General features: G+C 37.8%; 1 protein-coding gene across 1 annotated transcript in view; it reads right to left on the bottom strand.

Moving 5' to 3' along the window:
* The window catches only part of PXDNL (peroxidasin like), a gene marked incomplete at its 5' end in the record, with an annotated part of 490,956 nt that overhangs the window by 27,981 nt on the left and 443,274 nt on the right, over positions 1 to 19,701 (bottom strand). Inside the window, 3 exon segments of the mRNA XM_072733704.1 lie at positions 4,188 to 4,396; positions 7,335 to 7,462; positions 12,235 to 12,241. Of these exon segments, the coding sequence (XP_072589805.1) occupies positions 4,188 to 4,396; positions 7,335 to 7,462; positions 12,235 to 12,241 (344 nt within the window).

Genomic DNA, 19,701 nt, shown 5'->3' with positions numbered 1-19,701 from the left:
ATGACCTGGGTAGATGGGCTGTGTTCCTCCCCCAGCCTGGAAGCGGCTGATCACCTTCTGTGAGGTTTTTGCCGTGGAGGTAATGACAACAACCTAACCTGAATCTCCATGATCCAAGAGAAGAAGAGTAACTGTCCATTCCAGACAGCTGACAGCCAAGGAAAGATTAGGAGATGCCAGAGTCCGAGCATGCCCCATGGGATGGAAGAGCAGAGAATTATAACAAAGGAATTTAAGGCATATCAAATGCTGCAGAGACAAACTTCCTAAAGCTTAATTAGATGGTGTTGAAACTAAAAATTAAATGGAGGAATTTAAAAGGAATATGGTTCCTACTGAGACTGAAATTAGTGAATTTGATATTAGTGGTCATGTACAAAAAATAGAACATTTAGCAAAAATATAAGAGGGTGAAAAGGATAACAAAAGAGATTTGGAGGGTAAACTGTGTGGACCTAATACCTAATATTATTTCAAAAGGAAAAAAATATATATTATGCAATATTTAAAGAATGTATGATAATTAAGGAATATGAGATTCACATTCCCCTTTGCCAAAGAAAGTTATAAATCTGTGAATTGAAATTGGTCACTAATTTTAAGACTGAGTTGATAAGAAAAGTTACATCTAGTCATATTCTAACCCAGTAATATATATATAAGTGGAATGACTTGGGGATATTTATACAGTGGTATGAAGCAAACATAAAAGGTCCAACCCCTTAATGCCCTAACACACCCCATTGCTTCACTGCCGACACAAACACACGGCATCACAGCTCTCTAAGGGAATACAAGTCCTGTGTCCATCTTTTAGGTCTTATGCCTTCTACTTACCAAGAATAATAAAGTATAGTCATCCAAAACTCAATTGCATTAACAATATTACTGTTTTGGAAAGATTAGGACTTAATTTCAATTATTTATGCATTTAGGAGAACAATTTCCTTAGGATTTTTGTTGTAGTTAAATTTAAATTTGGAAACTCTGATAATCATTATTAACCAATAGGCTACAATTTATGGGAAATAGAACTAAAGAAATAGACGTGAAAGAAATTTCTTCTTTAAAAAGTTATATATAGAGCAGCCCCGGTGGCTCAGTGGTTTAGCGCCGCCTTCAGCCCAGGGTGGGATCCTGGAGACCCGGGATCGAGTCCCACATCGGGCTCCCTGCATGGAGCCTACTTCTCCCTCTGCCTCTCTCTCTCTCTCTCTCTCTCTCTCTGTGTGTGTCTCTCATGAATAAATAAATAAAATCTTTAAAGAAAAATAAAATAAAAGTAATATATATAGTTTAGTTGACAGTCATCTTGAAATACCTTTTCTTCTAATAAAGATAAGCCACTAAGATTGCTCCGAGTGGCTGTTTAAATCTGAAACTGAGCTCTCTGTTTTCTCTAGGACAATGTCAGTTAAAACAATTAAACCATTTAAGCATCTTTATTGTATTTGTCTTAACCCGAGAATAAGAGGCTAATGAAGGATCCTTCAACAGGCATGAGACCATGAGTAAGACAAGTATAATGATCAGTGAAGATACTGAATTCTAGATCCTTGAGTACCTCCACCAAGACGTCCATTCGCTCCGTCCACTAAGGCTTTAGGAAAGGTACAAGCTCAGGTCTGAGAGGTGGATACGATGTGGCTGATACAAACATTTCCGGCTCCAATTAATTCAGGCCACTATAACGTATGACCTAGGAAAACTAGGAAAACTACAGAGCAACAATCTACAAAGTAATCCCGCCGTGGATTGAATAATTCTATATGCCCCTACATGCCTGCCTGCTGCTGTTAGTTGGGAGGTCTAAGAGGCCGGTGCTGTAGATAAGCATCTGCCTTTGAGCAGTTACCAAGCATCTTTATTTAAAATGTCTCATTTTAAAGAATGTCTTTTAGTTTAGTTTTGTTTTTTCTTTTCTGAAAAATTAAGCCTGTTGGTCAAAAAGTACAAGGAAACACAAAATCTGTGTCTACTTACAATGGTTCTCGTTATAAACACGTCCCGCTTCCTTACATTATGATTTATTTGTATCTTGAGGTGCATTGATATCCTTGGGTGATTTTGGTCCTGAATTGACCTCTGGGCACCGTGTAAGGAAGGGATACGCTGCCGTGAGGCCCAGCATGGTTCTAAGAGCAACAGTGCCATTAAACAAGCCAATGTATTTTTCTTTCCATCTTCTTGGTAAATGTTTACTATTGGTTAATTAATTTCCAGGTGTTGTTGTTTTTTTTTTTTTTTCCAGACACTATCAAAGACAGAGCGTTCCTACTGTTGCTCAAGCCACAAGTCAGGCTCTCAGTGGTCAGAAGGCTTCACCTATGCAAGACCCCCTCCCTCCCTTGCCTGTTAGGTTTTTGCAAGGCATTTTCCATAACAGATACCACCAATAACAAATGTGTTAGCATTTAAGTAAGAAAGAATCTCTCTTCTGGGTCCGGAGATGCTTGAATCGGGTAGTACGTTGGAGCCACAGGACTGAAGGAGAAGGAGAGTGGAAGAGACGGCGCGTCCTGCTGGGTGCCGGCTCCCGGGCTGTGCCCTGCACCTGTCCTCCAAGGAGACCGGGCACACAGGGGAAACGGCTGGGGCTTGCGGGTTGGCCGGAGGTTTAAATCCTGCTTGGGGAACTCAGAATATGTATTTAGCATCCAGGAGCCTCATTTTCCTCCAATGTGAGTCAGGGACAAGGATGGCCACCTTGAAAGACTCAGAAAGATTTTGAGGTCGGTAGGCACTAGGTAGGAGCATGACCCCCTGCCACAGGCCTGGCAGCGTGAGCACCTAGAGAGGGCGTCCGTGGGCATAGGGGACCGCAGCTTTGGCTTCCTGGGCTGGAGTCAGCGCTTCCATGCAGAGCACAGCTCTTTCCATTGGGGCTCACCCTTCCATGCCACCTATTTTTCCCTCTGCCCAATGGGCTCGATGTCCAGTCCGAGGACTGCAGAAAAAGCAAGAGGCGTGTTACTACCTGCCACTCATCTGTGTTGCACATCCCTTACTGGTGTCCCATGTTTCACGCTTCATTATTCCTGGCCATAATCGCCAAGAATTTGAGGTGAGGAAAAGTATACCTCCTCCTCACAGCACTAAATGACTTTCTTCTCTGTCCCATAGAACCCACGGTACGGGAAAAGGAAACTGCACCTCGGGCGTCATTGGGTTTTGGCTCAGCATCCTCTCATATCTCTAGTACCTGTTTTCCCCACTCTGGAATGTTTGGGGCTGATGACATCTCCTCTCTTCTCTTCCCCTGTGAATGGCAAGCACCACTCCTTTGACGGGATCTGCCATTTCCTCCTCAGGGAATATCAGAGCTCCCCCAGGGCCATAGTCTCTATCCATGGCAGGGAGGAGGCCTCTGTGGCCTAGGTGTTGGTAGAGGCAGGAAGAGACGCAGGTGTGGTATCACGTGATAGATATGTGCTCACGTGTGGAAGCTCACATGTTCTGCTCAGAACCATCAAATCTTAGTGCATTTCTAGGTGTCAGCAGACGTACCTCCTTTCCCTAGCCCCAGGTCACCACTTACTCCAAGTTATCTGACACTCTTGAGCCATATTCTTCTTATTTATTAAAGGAGAATAGAGCCACATTTCTTAAGAGGTATCGTGATGACAAAATAGATGCTTATAATGCACCTTAGGTAGAGTTTGGCTCGTAAAGGTGACACAGTAGACATGGCAAATTATGTTGTGCCACTAGAGAAAGTTCTCTAGTTCTATCAAGACATCCCCAAATTTCCAATGAACATGGGTGCAACACCTTATAGAGACTAGTCTAAATTATCTGAGCTACTATGATTCGTTTCTCCTCTCTGTGGTCAGCTGACCCCCAGGAAGTAGATATATCCAGTCCCAAATGATTGTAGTTTGATGCTTGGCACAGGCATCTGAAGGGCAGTGAGGACTAGACACCAGGTTGATCACCAAGTTCCACCCCATTCTGCTGGGCCCTCCCCACTGTAACGAGGCTAGATCCAAGTGGAGGAGGTTGGGAGGTGGAAGCTCTGGCTTTCCCTTTGCCCTCTCCAACATCTGTCGGATTCCTAAAGGAAGAAGACCCTCCCTCGAGTGTTTTCCTCTGTGCACCTTTGTTTAAGAAGCAGAGACTTCAACGCTACAAATCACACAAGTGTGCACATATCCAAATCCAGATAGGCTGACTACACACCCCCTGACCTTCGCAGCAGTCTTGCCACATTCGAAGATCCACCTGCGGTATCTCATCGCAGCTCAGGTAATCCTGTGGGTATTTTGCCTTCGCAAAGACATCGGCCTGGACTTGCTGGATGTTGTCACCATTGTCACAGAGCACACGGCCCAGGGACGCCTGCCTCAGCTGAGTGAGCTGTGCGGGAGTGAACACGCCAGGATTCTCGTACCAGAATCTGGTGGTCAGCAAGGAGAGGCGCAGAGTGAGGGGCTGAGGCAGCACTGCACTGAGCTACATGCCGGGCAGTGAGAACAGCAAAGAGCTCAGTGAAGGAGAAACATAAGGAAAGGATTATGTGTGTTCTCCAACTAAGCGTGCTTTGAATTGCCTCCAATATTTTACAAAAAGTTCTTAAATCCCATGCTTTTGAACTATCACTTTCTATTCAAGTTTTACAAAATGATTCAAAGTAAAGCTTTTAAAGATTTTTTTAAAAATGTGTTTTTTAACTTAAAATCCCATAAACTAACTTTAGAACTTACTTGAACAATTTGATATTGACATATTTGCCTAAAAGGGAAATGTTGGTTAATTATTAATACACACTCATTCACAATATCTATTGGCTAATTAGAATAAATACTTGGTGAACAGACAAGATGGCAGTAGAATAATGTCAGCTTTAATGCCATCTATGCATTCTGGAAAAACCTCACCTTCTGCAAAATTGCACACAAAAAATAGAGGACATAAGAGAAAAATAGGGCTAGTAGCAGAGCATTCAAAACTTTAGGAACTTTGTAACCAGAGCATTAACAAAAATACTATCCTATGAAACCAGTAGAGCCCTTACTTCTCCAATGGCACTTGTAGCCAGCACTACAGCCAGTCAGCCCTTTGCAGCCTTACACACTTGGGGTTCCTTCTTCATCCTCCAAGACAAGTCCTGGAAGACATTTGCTTTTAAGGGAGAACACTTCAAAAGTCAAAATATGGGGGCGCCTGAGTGATTCAGTCCATTGAGCATCTGACTCTAGATTTTGCCTTAGGGTCCTGGAATTGGGCTTCCTGCCAAGCAGGGAGTCTATTGTCTCTCTCTCCCTCTGCCCCTCCTCCTCTGTGCTCTCTCTCTCTTAAATAAATAAATCTTTTTTAAAAAGTCAAAAAAAAAAAAAAGACATTTGATTACATTTGATTTCAAATGAAACGATTCAGTTTTAAGACACTCTTAAAATGACCCCTTGTTCATTCCTTCAGGAAGTATTTCAGTACCATATACCAAGCACTTTTCTCATGCTAGGCATACAACGTAAGGTAGGAAGCAAAAGACTGTTGCCCCTCACATGTATATGGGCTAAGTTGTGTCCTCTCAAAATTCATATGTTGAAATCCGGCCCCCGGTACTTCAGAACATGACTTTATTTGGAGACAGGTCCATTAAAGAGGCAGTTAAGTAAAAATAAGGTCATTAGGGTGTCATGGGGGAGTTAAGTTCATAACCCAATGTGACTAGTGTCCTTATAAGAAAAGGAAATACGGCCACAGACAGGCACACAGAAGGAAGATTATGTGAAGAGAAAAGGAGAAGTTGGTCATCCACAACTCAATGAGAGAGGCCTCAGTAGGGGCCAACCCTCCCAACCTTGATCTAGACTCAGGAACTATGAGACGATACATTTATTATTTCAGGTACCCCACCTGTTGGACTTTGTTATGGTAGCCCTAGTAAACATACAAAAGAGGAAGACAGCTTACACCAAAAAACCAAAGCTCTTCCCAATTTGTTTAGTTTTTGACTACATATATTCTTAAGTATTATCACTCAAACATATTAGCCCAATGATGTATTGCAATAAATTCGGAGTGCTAAAACTAATTTATAAAAAATTAAAAGGAAATATTACACTATGAATGTTTGCCAATGTGCAATAAAAGGAATTAAATGTTACTACTTTCTTTATAATTCATAAATAGAAGAGATTGGGGAGAAAAAATTTAAGTAAAGAATAATTTTTTAGTAAAACTTTAACTAAAACCTAAGTGGTAAGCAGTGTTTTAAGTCCTTTATACATGATTAATCTCTGCAATAATACAAACGGTTGAATTGTCAAACAGGTTCACAAGAATCCTAGCTCTTACCCAAGATCATACTAGTGATTTGGATGATACAGCGAATGCCCTGGAACACATTTGGTTCAAGTAATAGAAGAGAACTAATAGTGTGTCCCATGCCAATCCTGGGAGGGTTGCTTAGTTTTTCAGTTTTCTTAGTTTTTATTTTTATTTATTTATTTATTTTAATTTTTTATTTATTTATTTATGACAGTCACACACACACACACAGAGAGAGAGAGAGAGAGGCAGAGACACAGGCAGAGGGAGAAGCAGGCTCCATGCAGGGAGCCCAATGTGGGATTTGATCCCGGGTCTCCAGGATCGCGCCCTGGGCCAAAGGCAGGCGCTAAACCACTGCGCCACCCAGGGATCCCAGTTTTCTTAGTTTTTATACTTAGTTAGCCTTGCAATGGAGAGATTCCATGAACTTACATCTTCTGCCAGCTGTCTTTTATAATTTCATGAATTCAAGTTGATTTACAATCAACACTTTAGGACAAACCAAGAGGTTTTTAGGAAGAATTCCCAGTTATCTTTCCACTAGTAAATGCCCTTAACTCATAGTTTTGCAGGGAGGTCTGGTCAATTGGTCTTCCATGAGGATGAAGGGATGGAGCTGCAGGCCTGATGTCAGCTCCTGCACTGCCAACATCATTTCCAGTTGCCACAATCTCTGAACCTAAGATATTACTATTAGTCAGACTTTACAGATGAGGAACAGGTTCCAGGTGTCATGCTTCATGAAGTTAAAGAGCTGCGAGTAAAGATGCTCAGATTTAAATGCATGGTAGTGACTCTAGTGCATCCTTATAACCACTGACTTCTATGCTTTTCCTAGACAGTCTGTTTCTTTTTTTCTTACAAAGATTTATAAGAATTTACAAATATGAAAGCTATCTGGTATTATCAATAGTCAGAAAAATTCTGTGACCAGTTACTATTTGTTATTTCTCATATTCAAAATATTTTGAATCTCAGAAAGTATGGAATCACACTTATACTGTTATTGTACACCTATATTTTGTTATCTTTGATAACTATAACAGATGATTCTTCACCTATCTCCATCTCTTAGCCGCTGAAACTGGGTAACAAACGGGCACATAAGTGTTGGTCCCGCTCTTGTACCAGGGATCAGGTCTTCAACCATGAGGGCGGGCCAGAAGTCCATGTTGCCTGGGTTACCCTACAACCCGAAACAAAGACATACAGATATCACATGCTGGAATGTTAAAGAGACAATGACAGTATTACTTACACGAATGACTATAAAGCATTTTCTTAAATTTATACACACTAAAAAGAAAGGCAGAGATTTTTATGATTCCCATTCCACAGGTAAAAACTTTGAGATGATGGGATCACCCTGCTGGCCAGGGAACAAAGCAGTGACCTAACCAAGAACATTTAACATCAGTCATGTAACATCTACTGTGTTCTTCTTTATAATTATCCTATAAGTGTGTGTATATATCTCTATCCAACTAACTCTTTCAGGAACATGTAACAAATAAGTTAATTAGCTAAATATTAAAATTTTTCCATGTCAGTGTATATGATAAGTCTGTTAAACAGAGTAAAAAAATAATTTGTGGATATAATATAATGTGTTAGGGAAATTTTCTCTTGTTAAAAAGACAATGACATTTGATTTGGGATCTGAAGTGATTTTTCAAAATTAAAAAAGTCGTAATGCAAGTGACAATTTAAGCAAACAGCTTTGGACACACCATCAATTTGAAGACAGAAAATAAGACCAATAAGTACCCATGAAACTCCTTGTGAGAGTGCCTGAGACTGTTTTCTCTCTGTCCTCAAGGATAAACATAGGAAAAACTTGACATGTTCCATACTTTAACCATTTATTTCATATGTGATTCCATAGACACCATATAGTTCAGCTTCATATGTTTTAACCTTGACACAGATAAAAAACTAATGTTCATACATCCTTTTTTTTCACTTAACAGTTTATTTGGAGATTCATTTGTACTCTTGCACTAATTTGCTTCCTTTTCTCTAGTCTATAGTAGCCCATTGGATATTCTTCCAATTTAGCTGTCTATTCTACAGGTGCTGAGTATTTGCAGTGTTTTCAGCTCTTTTACTATGAACATTGTCATACATGCCTCTTCATATGGACAAAGGTCTCACTAGACCAGGCATCTGTAAATTCTTACGACAAAGAATGAGACCATAAATATTTTCAGCATTGTGGGCCACATTTTGCAATTACTCAATTTTTTCCCTTTTCCACAAAAGCCGCCAAAGACAGAACATAAAAAATGGACACAGATTTGTTCCAATAAACCTTTATTTACAAAATCAGGGAGTGGGTTAGATTTGGTCAATGGGCTGTGATTTGCAGATCCCTGCTCTAGAACATGCTCATGCGAAAGCTTCAAATACCAAGTGTGGAGCATGATGTTTTTTATTTTAGTAGATAATGCCAAAATGCTGCCCAAAATATATATGCAGTTCATATTCTCATAATGAGCAAATAGAAGTCCTCTGTGATACATATCCACATGCATATCTTCAATATTAATAGACAGGGCCCTTGCACAGTGAACTTATTTTTCAAATTTTCTGTTTAGTTTAATCTCATGGCTACTCCCCTTCTTCTCCTTTCCCCACTCCTCCTTCCTTCCCCTCCCCCTTTGGCCCCTCTCCATCCTCCCTCTCCTGTTCTTCCTCGTCCTCCTGCATTTCTTTTCTTAATTTCTCATGATAGCTGGGCTTTTTATATCTCCAAGTACTTGTTTGAGTGTCTGAGTGCTTGTTTAATTCAGATTCAAGTGTTGTATTATAGAGTCCTTCTGTTTCAATTTTTTTTTCCCCTGGGAGAATTTTTCTCTGAAATGTTTTGATTTGCATTTTTGTTTTCTTGCTACATAGCTTTATTTGAAATAAGCCTTCTCTCTCTCTCTCTCTCTCTCCTTTATTCTAGGCATTTCATGAAATGGATTTCTAGTTCGGCAGCATACTCTTCTGTCACTGCCGTAAAGTACAGCATCCTTGATTGCAGTGGGAGACAGCAGGCATTGGTGGGTTGTATTTCTCTTTCATTCCTACAGCCATCTTCCTTTCATTTCATTCTGCATTAGCTTCCTATTAGATCTGCAAGGGTGCTATCATTTCTTTCCTTAACTTCTGTCACCGAAACATTGCTACTTCTGGTCACTTTCGGCCCTGTGACTGGTGGTGTAGACTCTGGAAATTTCCAGAGCTACATTTGGTGAGTCAGCCCTTACTGCTGAACTTTGCCTTTCTAGAGAGATTTCTTTTTTCTCATAGTTCATCCATGCCCTGATCCCCTTTCTTTTGTCGACAAAGATTTTTAAATTCTCCAACCTTCTCTCCATGCCCACAGACTTACCGTGGAAGTGGAGCTTCAATGGCAGCTCTGTTGGAACTTGGTGATTATATTCAAACTTAAAGAAATTTGAAATTCATGCCATTCTTGCCTCCTACTAATTCTGAATGTATGAGTCATGTGTTATTTGGTGTGTGCTCTTTGTCAGTCTGATAGTTTGTAGGAGGCCACATTAAGATTTAAAATCAAATGTCCATTATTTTTCTAAGACTAACTTGATGGGTATGAAATGGTATTTCATTATCATTTTTCATTATCCTGATTAATTATTTAGTTGGGCATCTGCTATATTTTGATTGGGCATCTTATTTTTACATAAAATGCCTATTTATACCATGTCTTTTTCTCATTTTCCTATTGGACTATGTTTTTCTGTCTTACTTCAGGAGTTCTGAATATATTCTGTAAGCTAATGCATTATTATCTATGTTCAAATGGATTTCTCAAGTTTGGGATTTTTTTGAAGATTTATTTATTTATTTGAGGGGGGAAAGGGCAGAGAGAGAGAGAGAGAGAGAAAGAAAGAGAATCCCAAGTAGACTCCCCACTAAGCATAGGGTCCAATGTGGGGAGTCCTCCATCCCAGGACCCTGAGATCATGACCTGAAGCCAAAGTCAAGTCAGATGCTTAACTGACTGAGGCACCCAGGTGACCCAACAGGACTTTTTGTATTAATTACTTTCATTATGTTAGACTTTGATGAAAATATTGTCTAAATTTTAAGGCTAACTTTATCAATTAATTATAATTTTTTTAACTTAAAATAGAAAACGCTTTTCTTCCCCAATGCCATAAAGATATTCTCCTTTATATTTTTAAAAGTTTTAAACTTTTGTCTCTCGGATTTAAGTCCCTCATCTATTTGAAATTGATTTTCAAATGTGATGTGAGATAGGAATCCATATTCATTTTTATCCATGGATAGCCAATTTTTACAGCACCACTTATTGAGAATGTTCTCATTTCTCACTAATTTGTCTTGCACTACTTTCAAATATCATGGTTCCACACAGAAACACATATTTTTGTGTGTGGCTTTCTATTCTACTCTATCAATCCATCTGTCTATTCTTGAATCAATATCACACTACATTAATTACTAAAAGCTGTATAATAAGTGTTGCTAAGTGGAACATCAAATCACTCAGTTAGATTCTTCTTGGCCATTTTCTCTATCAAGCTAATTTTAAAATCAGCCTGTTGGTGCCACAACAAAGAACTATTAAGATCTTAATTAAAATTACAATGAATGCATTATTTTAGGTGAATACTGACACATTTGAATTACTTAATCTTTTTTTAAGCTTTATATCATGTGGTCTTTATTAAAAACTAAAATACAGGAAAATTTAACAAAACATTTTGATTTCAGGGATTTGCCCAAGCATTTTTTTTTTTTTTTTAATTTCTAATTTACTTGTGCTTACAGAAGGATTTCATCTGCTTTTGCAAATTCACTGGTCATGATGAGGACATTAAAAGACCAGCTGTTACCAAAGAAATTTTGTATCTGCCATAAAATATGCACATATAAAAGCAAAGCAGAAATTCATCACATTTTGTGTGGGACATTTTTATAAGCCTACATAGTCATAGCTATCCACATAGATCTTAGCAAAATTTTTCATTTAAAAAAATTATCCAGATAGTTGTAAGAAAGGCGGAACCTTCCTTTCTTCTCTACCTTGTGTTGTGTATGGCTTACCATGAAGTCCATATTCATGAAAAATGTCAGCTCTTAATTTCATTATGTTTTCTGTTTACCTCTGATTATTTAGGAACATTTACAGTCAGTATTAAGCTTCAAGGCAAAGAAATGGAAATGGTCTTTTTCTGTAAGTCTTCTTTCATTTTTGTTCAGTAGAATTACTGAATCTCAGTCCTCCTGAGCAAAATCCAGGTCTCCGTTTCTTAAGTACTCTTTAGTAACTACCCTGAGAGTTCTTTGATATCAGAGAGGGTGACAAACATGAGAGACTCCTAAGTCTGGGAAACAAACAGGGGGTACGGGAAGGGGAGGTGGGTGGGTGGATGGGGTGGATGGGGTGACTGGGTGATGGGCACTGAGGGGGGCACTCGACTGGATGAGCACTTGGTGTTATGCTCTATGTTATAAATCAAACTACAATAAAAAAATACACAAAAAATTTCTTCCTAACACATTGCATGGCTTTTGTTAATCTTTTCTTCTCAGTCGGTATTGCAATTTGATTTTTCTTATATTCCTCTTAGTTTACTATGTACGGAATTTGCAAGAAATAGTTATGATAGTTTTATTTTATCCTTTCCAGTATTTATCTCTTTCTTATTTTACTGCCTCCCCATGGTTTTCAATACAATTTTGAATATTAATCACAGTAGTTGCCATCCTTGTCTTATTCATGTGTTTAAATGAAATGCTTTTAACATTTAATCAATTGCAGTAGATTTTTTTGAGCTGCTCTTTATTAAGTCAGGATGTTCCATTTTCTTAAAATACTAAGAGCTTTTCTTAAATTTAAGAGAGATGCTGCATTTTACCTGAGATATTTTTTTTCTACAAACACTGAAATCACCATTTTTTCTTTTTAGTATTCATGACATAAATTCTATCAGCACTTTAAAAATGTCAGATCAATTATATTAGCAGAATAAACCTATTTTCATCATGTTTTATATATACATTGCTTGCCTTCAAACAGAAGTTTTTATCCAGGGTTGCCTGAGTGGCTCAGTTGGTTAGGTGTCTGCCTCAGCTCCCATCATGATCTCAGGGTGCTGGGATCTAGTCCCACATCCAGCTCCCCATCCAGCCCCACATCCAGCCCTGCATCCATCAGGCTTCTCTTTCAGTGGGGAGTCTTGCTCCTCCCCCTCCCCATGCTCTCTCCCTTTCTCCCTAAAATAAATAAATTTAAAAAGAATAAGTTTTTATCTAAATTTATATGATACTGTCTTTATTTTTTTAAAGATTTTATACATTTATTCATGAAAGACAGGGAGGGAGAGAGAAAGAGAGAGAGAGAGAGGCAGAGACACAGGCAGAGGGAGAAGCAGGCTCCATGCAGGGAGCCTGATGTGGGACTCGATCCTGGGTCTCCAGGATCACGCCCTGGGCAGAAGACAGGCGCTTAACCGCTGAGCCACCCAGGCGTCCTGCTTTTATGTTTTTTAAATGTTAAAATAGTACTAGCCCCTAAAAGTAAGTTAATGTACTGTGTCCCCTGTTTGTATATTTTCATTAAAACTCCAAAGGCCTTAGGACTTTAGGACTAAATTGAATATTATATTGATTTCAAGAACAAGTGTCCAAATTTATTTTGAAAGCTTCTTTCCCATTTAAAGTCATAACATCTAGCATATTTTGCCACAGCATTTGGTTTCTCTTTATTGCTGTGTCCTCTGCCTTACATTTTTTTTCTTTTTTTAAAATTTTTATTTATTTGAGAGAGAGAGAGAGAGAGAGGTAGAGACACAGACAGAGGAAGAAGCAGGCTCCATGCGGGGAAGCTGATGTGAGACTCAATCCTGGGACTCCAGGATCACACCCTGGGCAGAAGGCAGGCGCTAAATGGCTGAGCCACGCAGGCATCCCCCTGTCCTACATTTTCAAGAAAATAAGTTAAAAAATTGTAACTTAAAAGTAAATTTTAATTATTGTTGTGAGTTGGGTGATGTCCTGAAAGATATGTTGAGCCCTGAGCACCTGTGAATGTGCTCTTACAATTTGAAAGTAGGTTCGTTAAGGATGCAATCAGTTAAGATGAGGTTAGGAGGGTGGGCTTGAATCCAGTATCTATATGACTGATGTCCTTATAAGAAGAGGAAAATCTGAGCACAGATACTAGTGAGAACACCATGAGATGACAGAGGCAAAGATGATACTTCACAGCAGCAGGCCAAGGAATGCCAACGATTGCTGGCAAATCACCAGGAGCTAAGAAGAGGCAAACAATGTGCCCCTCTAATACAAGTTTTAGAGGCATCATGATCCTGCTGAGGCTTTAAATTCAGACTTCTCACCTCCAGAACTGTGAGACAATAAATTTCAGTTATCTTCAGGCACCCAGTTTGTGGTACTTTGTTGTGGCAGCACTAGGAAACCAAGACAATTATTAGCTCCCATAATTCCACACAAAAGCCATTGCCAGTTTCTGAAATAGTTTTCCTGCTAAAATGTTCATTGTCCTGTTCCCATGCTTTTTTATAAATGTAATGTGATTTTGATCGCCTTTGAAGGTATCACTGAATTAATTTCTTAGATTCAGTAGTAAAGATGTTGCATTCTGAATGGTTAAAATGAAATTATACAGCATATGACAAATAACGGTCAGGCTCCTCGCGGGGAGCCTCTTCTCCCTCTGCCTATGTCTCTGCCTCCCTCTCTGTATCTCTCAGGAATAAATAAATAAAATCTTAAAACATATACGATGAATAATGGTTAGTGCAAATCATAAAGTTAAAAAAAGATGAAGTTAGTGTCTGGGAATTGTTAAGAGCTCATACAAGAAATGATAGTTTGAGGTTATAGAAATTAGAACATTGAACTTTCCCAGATAAGGTCATCTTGGTTTTGTTCATTTCAGTCCTGTAATACTGATGATTTGTGTTTCATCTCTTAGCCAACTCGGCTCAACCACGCCTATCCTTATCGTAACTAACTGCTTTTATTGTGGCTTACCACACAGCTCCAAGAAATATTTAAGAGCCTTTTAAAGTTACTTAGTACAGGTGTCATATTGAGTGACTTATTAATCATATATGGCTTAGGTTTGAAACAGTAACAGTAATGAACTCCAGCCTCATCAGAGGCAAGTCTGAAATCAATGAGTTCTCAAAACATTTTCTACTGATTCATCTGCATTTACTCAGGAGAACATCAGCTCTTCTTTTTTTTTTTTTAATTTTAAAATTATAAGATGTACATTTCTTTCGTGGTTGTAACTAGTAACTAGGAGGAATACAAAGCAGCTTCGATGTTTGACTCCTTTGGTATGTCAGTTCACTTCTTTAGATTTCCTCCCCAAAGCTAATAGTAAACGTTGATTCCATACCCAAAAATACCAATCCATCATAAAGGTGGCATGGTTATTGATGAGGAAAACAAAGTCAAGAAAAATGTGGCTTAAATTAAATCTACTTAGATTGCCCCCCACTGATAGATACCTGAAACATTCAGAGTGGGACCTGCTTCAAAAAACCCTTGACTGCCTTAATGCCTTAACGCTTAATGTTTTATTAAAGACTAAAAGTAACTTTATGTTAACAGCAGCTGGCCCCTCAAGGTCCTGAAAGCCTTGCTTGCAAATCCTTAGAGACTTATGCTCACTCTAACCCCTGCTAACTAAAATGTATGTAATCAGTCACTGCTCACCATCTCAGTGTCGCTCTTCCTGGCCGTGGGTCCTGTCCCTGCACTATAATAAAATAATTTTTTTGCACCATAAAGTGTCTCAAGACTTCTTTCTTGACCATTGGGCTCAACAATCTCCTACTGTAGAGAGTTATATAATCCCGGGGCACCTGGGTGGCTCAGTTGGTTAAGCAGCTGCCTTCGGCTCAGGTCATGATCCTAGGATCCCAGGATCCCCAGATCCCAGGATCCCCAGATCTGGCTCCCTGCTCAACAAATGGGGAGTCTGTTTCTTAAAGCTGTATCTTTAAGAAACATTACCTCTGCAACTGAAATGGCACAGAAAAATTAAGCAAATAGGGGAAATAAATTGTCACTTTTTTCTTTTTGAACAAATATATAATGCAATGAATAATACCCTTTCCCTCTGTCCCTCCTCCCACTTGTGTGCTCTTTCTCTCTCAAATAAATAAATAAAATCTTAAAAAAAAAAAAGTTATATAACCTGAGACGGCATCTGATCAGCACTGTTCCTGAGTGTGACAACAGCAGTGTACAACCTTCTTTCTGTTGAGGGCAGGAGTAAACTAGGTTCCAGGTACTTTTGACCATAACAATGGCCTAAGTACTGCATTAGTGTGCACTGCCCAGAGCGAGTGTGAAAACTGTCTTCAGAAATAGTCTTCCATCTTTGATAAATGTAACATTTAACTGTGTTTCATTAAATTTAGTTTCTAATCTTTTTTATTACTGCAAAACAAACTGCAGATAGACCAATAAGAGTAAACAAAGTCTAGCTATGTTTAAAGTGGTATTTTTGTTACGATTCAGATGTACAGAGTTGGAAGAAAAGATTTGCAAACTTTGGAATAAGCTATTGCATGCCAGAAAGACAATGATATAATCCACATCTAATTTTGTAACAATATTTTGACTTAAAGGTGGCTCTAGAAAGAAGAATTATCATAAGAACTTTCAACTGGATCATCCTGAGAGACACCAGGGTAGAATGTCCTATATGGAACTTTTTTAAGGGCTCTCCGTGCTTCCTGATTCAGAGTGAAAAACAGATAATGCAGCAAAGTATGATTTTAACGAAACAAATAAAAGCCTTCACAACAAACACAGAGGAAAGGTGCTGGGTAAGAAAGTGACCTTGTGGAAAAGCTTTCCGACACTCTGAATTTTTAGAATAAATGTGATCATTTAGTAGCTTTTAGAGAGAAAATATGAAACATGTCCTTCAGAAAAGCAAAATGGCCTTGTGTACTCTCACACAAAATAACATTTCTTCTGCCTCAGGATGATTGCTTCAATTTGTGAGAAATGAATGACATAAACTATCAAAGAAATTAAAAGAATGAGAACATACTACCTTAACAGTGTGATTAGTCAGACCAGAAACATTGTACGATATAACTTTATGGTTGATTCAAAGTCACTAAAACACCAGAAAGAAAAATTAGTTCCTTTAACCTGGAAAAAAAATTCCTGAAAATACTTTTGACTGGAAGCTTATCTCAGAATTCTAAATGTTTTCTGAAAGATTTTAATGACGCCATACTGTTTTTCCTTTAAAATTCTTCTACAATTAAAATTTTATGCATTTTGGAAAACCATAAAGCTGTATCTTTAAGAAACATTACCTCTGCAACTGAAATGGCACAGAAAAATTAAGCAAATAGGGGAAATAAATTGTCACTTTTTTCTTTTTGAACAAATATATAATGCAATCCATTTTTTGCTTTTACAAGAGGAGAAACTTTACTCTCTACTACAACTTCACAGGAGGAAAATAATCTAGGCTACTTTACATAACATTTTATAGAGAACTAAAAATGCTAATAGTCATCACATTTTCAGAAGCAGAGTACAGTACATAGAACTCTGTGATTATATATAATAATAAAAAAAATCATGGAAATTCTATCTTATGGTCAGTTAGAGGAAAAAGAAAAGATAAGGGTCCAAAAAGAAAAAATAAACAAAAAGAACAAGAAGAAAAAAAACATAAAGTCAAGGCAGAGAATTAAGAGCAAGAGATACAACCAAGCATCATAGAGACTGGGTAAACTTCCTCACAGAAAAAGGGACAGGTTCATATCCATCAGAAATTCATGTCATGGAGCACCAACATATTTGAAAAACAGAGAGAAAATCTTTCATGATAATAATATTTGGATGTTTACAGCATGACAAATAGTAACAATTAAATCCCTCCCCCTCAATTTTTTTAGCCCAGCGGTAGACATAGATGAGGAATTTGACTTTTGGTATATTTTCCATTGTCAGGATAAAATACTGAAAAAAATTTTATTAAGTTCTACTCACATATAGTAACCATTTGAAATCTCTGGCTCTCAGAAGTGTTCCCTTTTTGCTTAAAAGATTCCTTAACAAGTAAGTATTGGATGTTAAAGACGTGTAATCCCCCAAAAGAGACTTCTCATAATATAATAACCAAAAAGGCAGGAAAATAACTGAAAGAGGAAAGGAAACGTATTTTTCACTGTGTGAGACAATAGTATCGAATGTCATGTCTATAAACCACATAAAATGATCTGATCCACATCTTGTGGTAAGCATCCCACAATTAAGGAAATACAGTAAAAGCCTTGGTTTTAATTTCTGATTATGACATACACAATTAACTATTTCATTCAGTCCACAGATTCTTAATGACTTTTAGAGTTTTCTAGACATGAGTCTGGGATTAAGAATTGAACTAATTGACAGACTCTGCTCTAAAAAGGTGCAGGCCAATCAGGAGGCATAAACAGATATTTAAAACAGACTGTAGTATATAAAATAATACATAAAAGTATGTTGACAAAAACAGAGATTTATTCTACATCTCTGAAGTCATGCTCTATATATCATAGTAGTTGTAAGAGAAATAATAATATGATATTGAGATGAGAAAAAGATGATAAATGAAAAAGAGTGGTGATAGATGATAATAGATGGTAGATAGATAAGAGAGTCTTTTCTGTATGCAAGCGTAAGTGATCAGCATTTTATTTTTATTGTCCTATTTGATGTTAACTGTAAACATTTGATTTATAAATTTCATTTGTGTCTCCCAAACTGCAAAACAATTTTGATTTAGTACCATCTGAACCTCTTCCATTCTGATCCATGACTATTTCAGAAGTTCTCCATCCAAATCCAGTTTCCCACTCTTTACCTTTGCACATTCACAGATGAACTATGTTCCTTCTTCACAGAGCAAATAAAACCCACAGCCAGGACTTCCTCAACCTTCCACACAAACTCTGACACTGCTAACATCTCATCATCTTCATCTTCTCCCTTACAATTCTCCCTTCAAGACAATATTCTAAAGTGGTGAAAATTCTCAAATTATTCTCAGAAGCAGTCTCCCTTTTGTATCTCCTATTACTCACTTGTCCTAATATGGCATATCGCATTGAAAATAAAAAGGCACGTTAACTACTGGTAATAGATCCTTCCTAGGTTTCCAGATGGGAATAGCTGTTGAGGGGCCATGAGTACATTGTATTTGGGATGCCAAGTCTAATAAAATAGGAACTGCTGGTTGCCATGAGAATCATGGTTTAGAAGAATTCTGAGGTCACATCCAGGTTCAGTGAGAAAGAACCAAGAGTTTAGCAGTGTTTGAAGCAGACATAATAGAAGGCGACTGGTCAGGCAACTGCTAGTTATTTGCCTATTCTCAGCTAGTGTTTCATTATTCATTACCAAGTTGACTGTGTGTCTTTTATTAAGCAAATAGCAGGAACATGGCAGACATTTCATAAATACTTATTAAGTAACTTAACTAATAATTGAATGAATAGGTGAATATAATGATAAAAAAATGTTTCTATCCCCAGAATACTAAGAATTATACGGCTGTTGTTGTGACTGTTATTATTACTTTCATCTTGAATGCGTGTTCAATTTTACCAAATGTCATTTTGTCATACTCTGAGATGATTGTGTGGGTTTTATAATTGGACATTCTACTGTGGTCATTATACTGATACTGACTCAGTCTTATATTCCTGAAATTATCTCTCCTTAATCACAGTGAATTATTCTACCACTATTCATTATTTGACTGAGAGACACTTCAAAGATTTTTCATTCCTTATCAAAAAAAGATATTAAGATATGACTTTATTGATGCTGTCCTAAGGTTTATTACCAGAAGTAGGCTAGTTTCATCTAATTAATTGAGTAGAGTTTCATCTCTTTATATATTCCATCATACAATGTGTTCTTTACAATTTGAAAGATTTTGCCTATTTAGAGCAGAGCCTTGGGCTATTTCAAATTTGTAAAGGCTCGAATTTGACAATGTATCTTTCATTCTCCTAAGATCAATTAGAAAATTATGAAGTTTTCAAAATTATTTTCATAGAAATAAAAATAGCAATTTTTAAGAAATTCTGCTTATTTTATGTTTTTATTATTTCCAGCCCCTGGCTATATTAATTAATTACTCTTATTTTTCACCTTTCCACTTCGTGAATTTTTACTTTCATTCTTTCCAACTTCAGTTAGACACTTAAAATAACTAAGAAATAAATGTCTGCGAAGCCCAGCCTGTGGGATTTGTAGTTGTTGATTACCATAACCTAGCCTACCTTAACGGTGCAGGCTTCAAAGATACAGGTTTGTTCTATTTCCTAGGTTAGGTAGGCAGTAGATGGGTACATTGCTCATTAAATCTGAAGACTCAAGCCTTTC

The sequence above is a fragment of the Vulpes vulpes genome, chromosome 13 (assembly GCF_048418805.1).
Source record: "Vulpes vulpes isolate BD-2025 chromosome 13, VulVul3, whole genome shotgun sequence".
In the NCBI taxonomy this organism is placed as follows: Eukaryota; Metazoa; Chordata; class Mammalia; order Carnivora; family Canidae; genus Vulpes; species Vulpes vulpes.
Note: the sequence above shows the minus strand (reverse complement) of the source record. Positions and strands in the feature narration are given on the sequence as shown.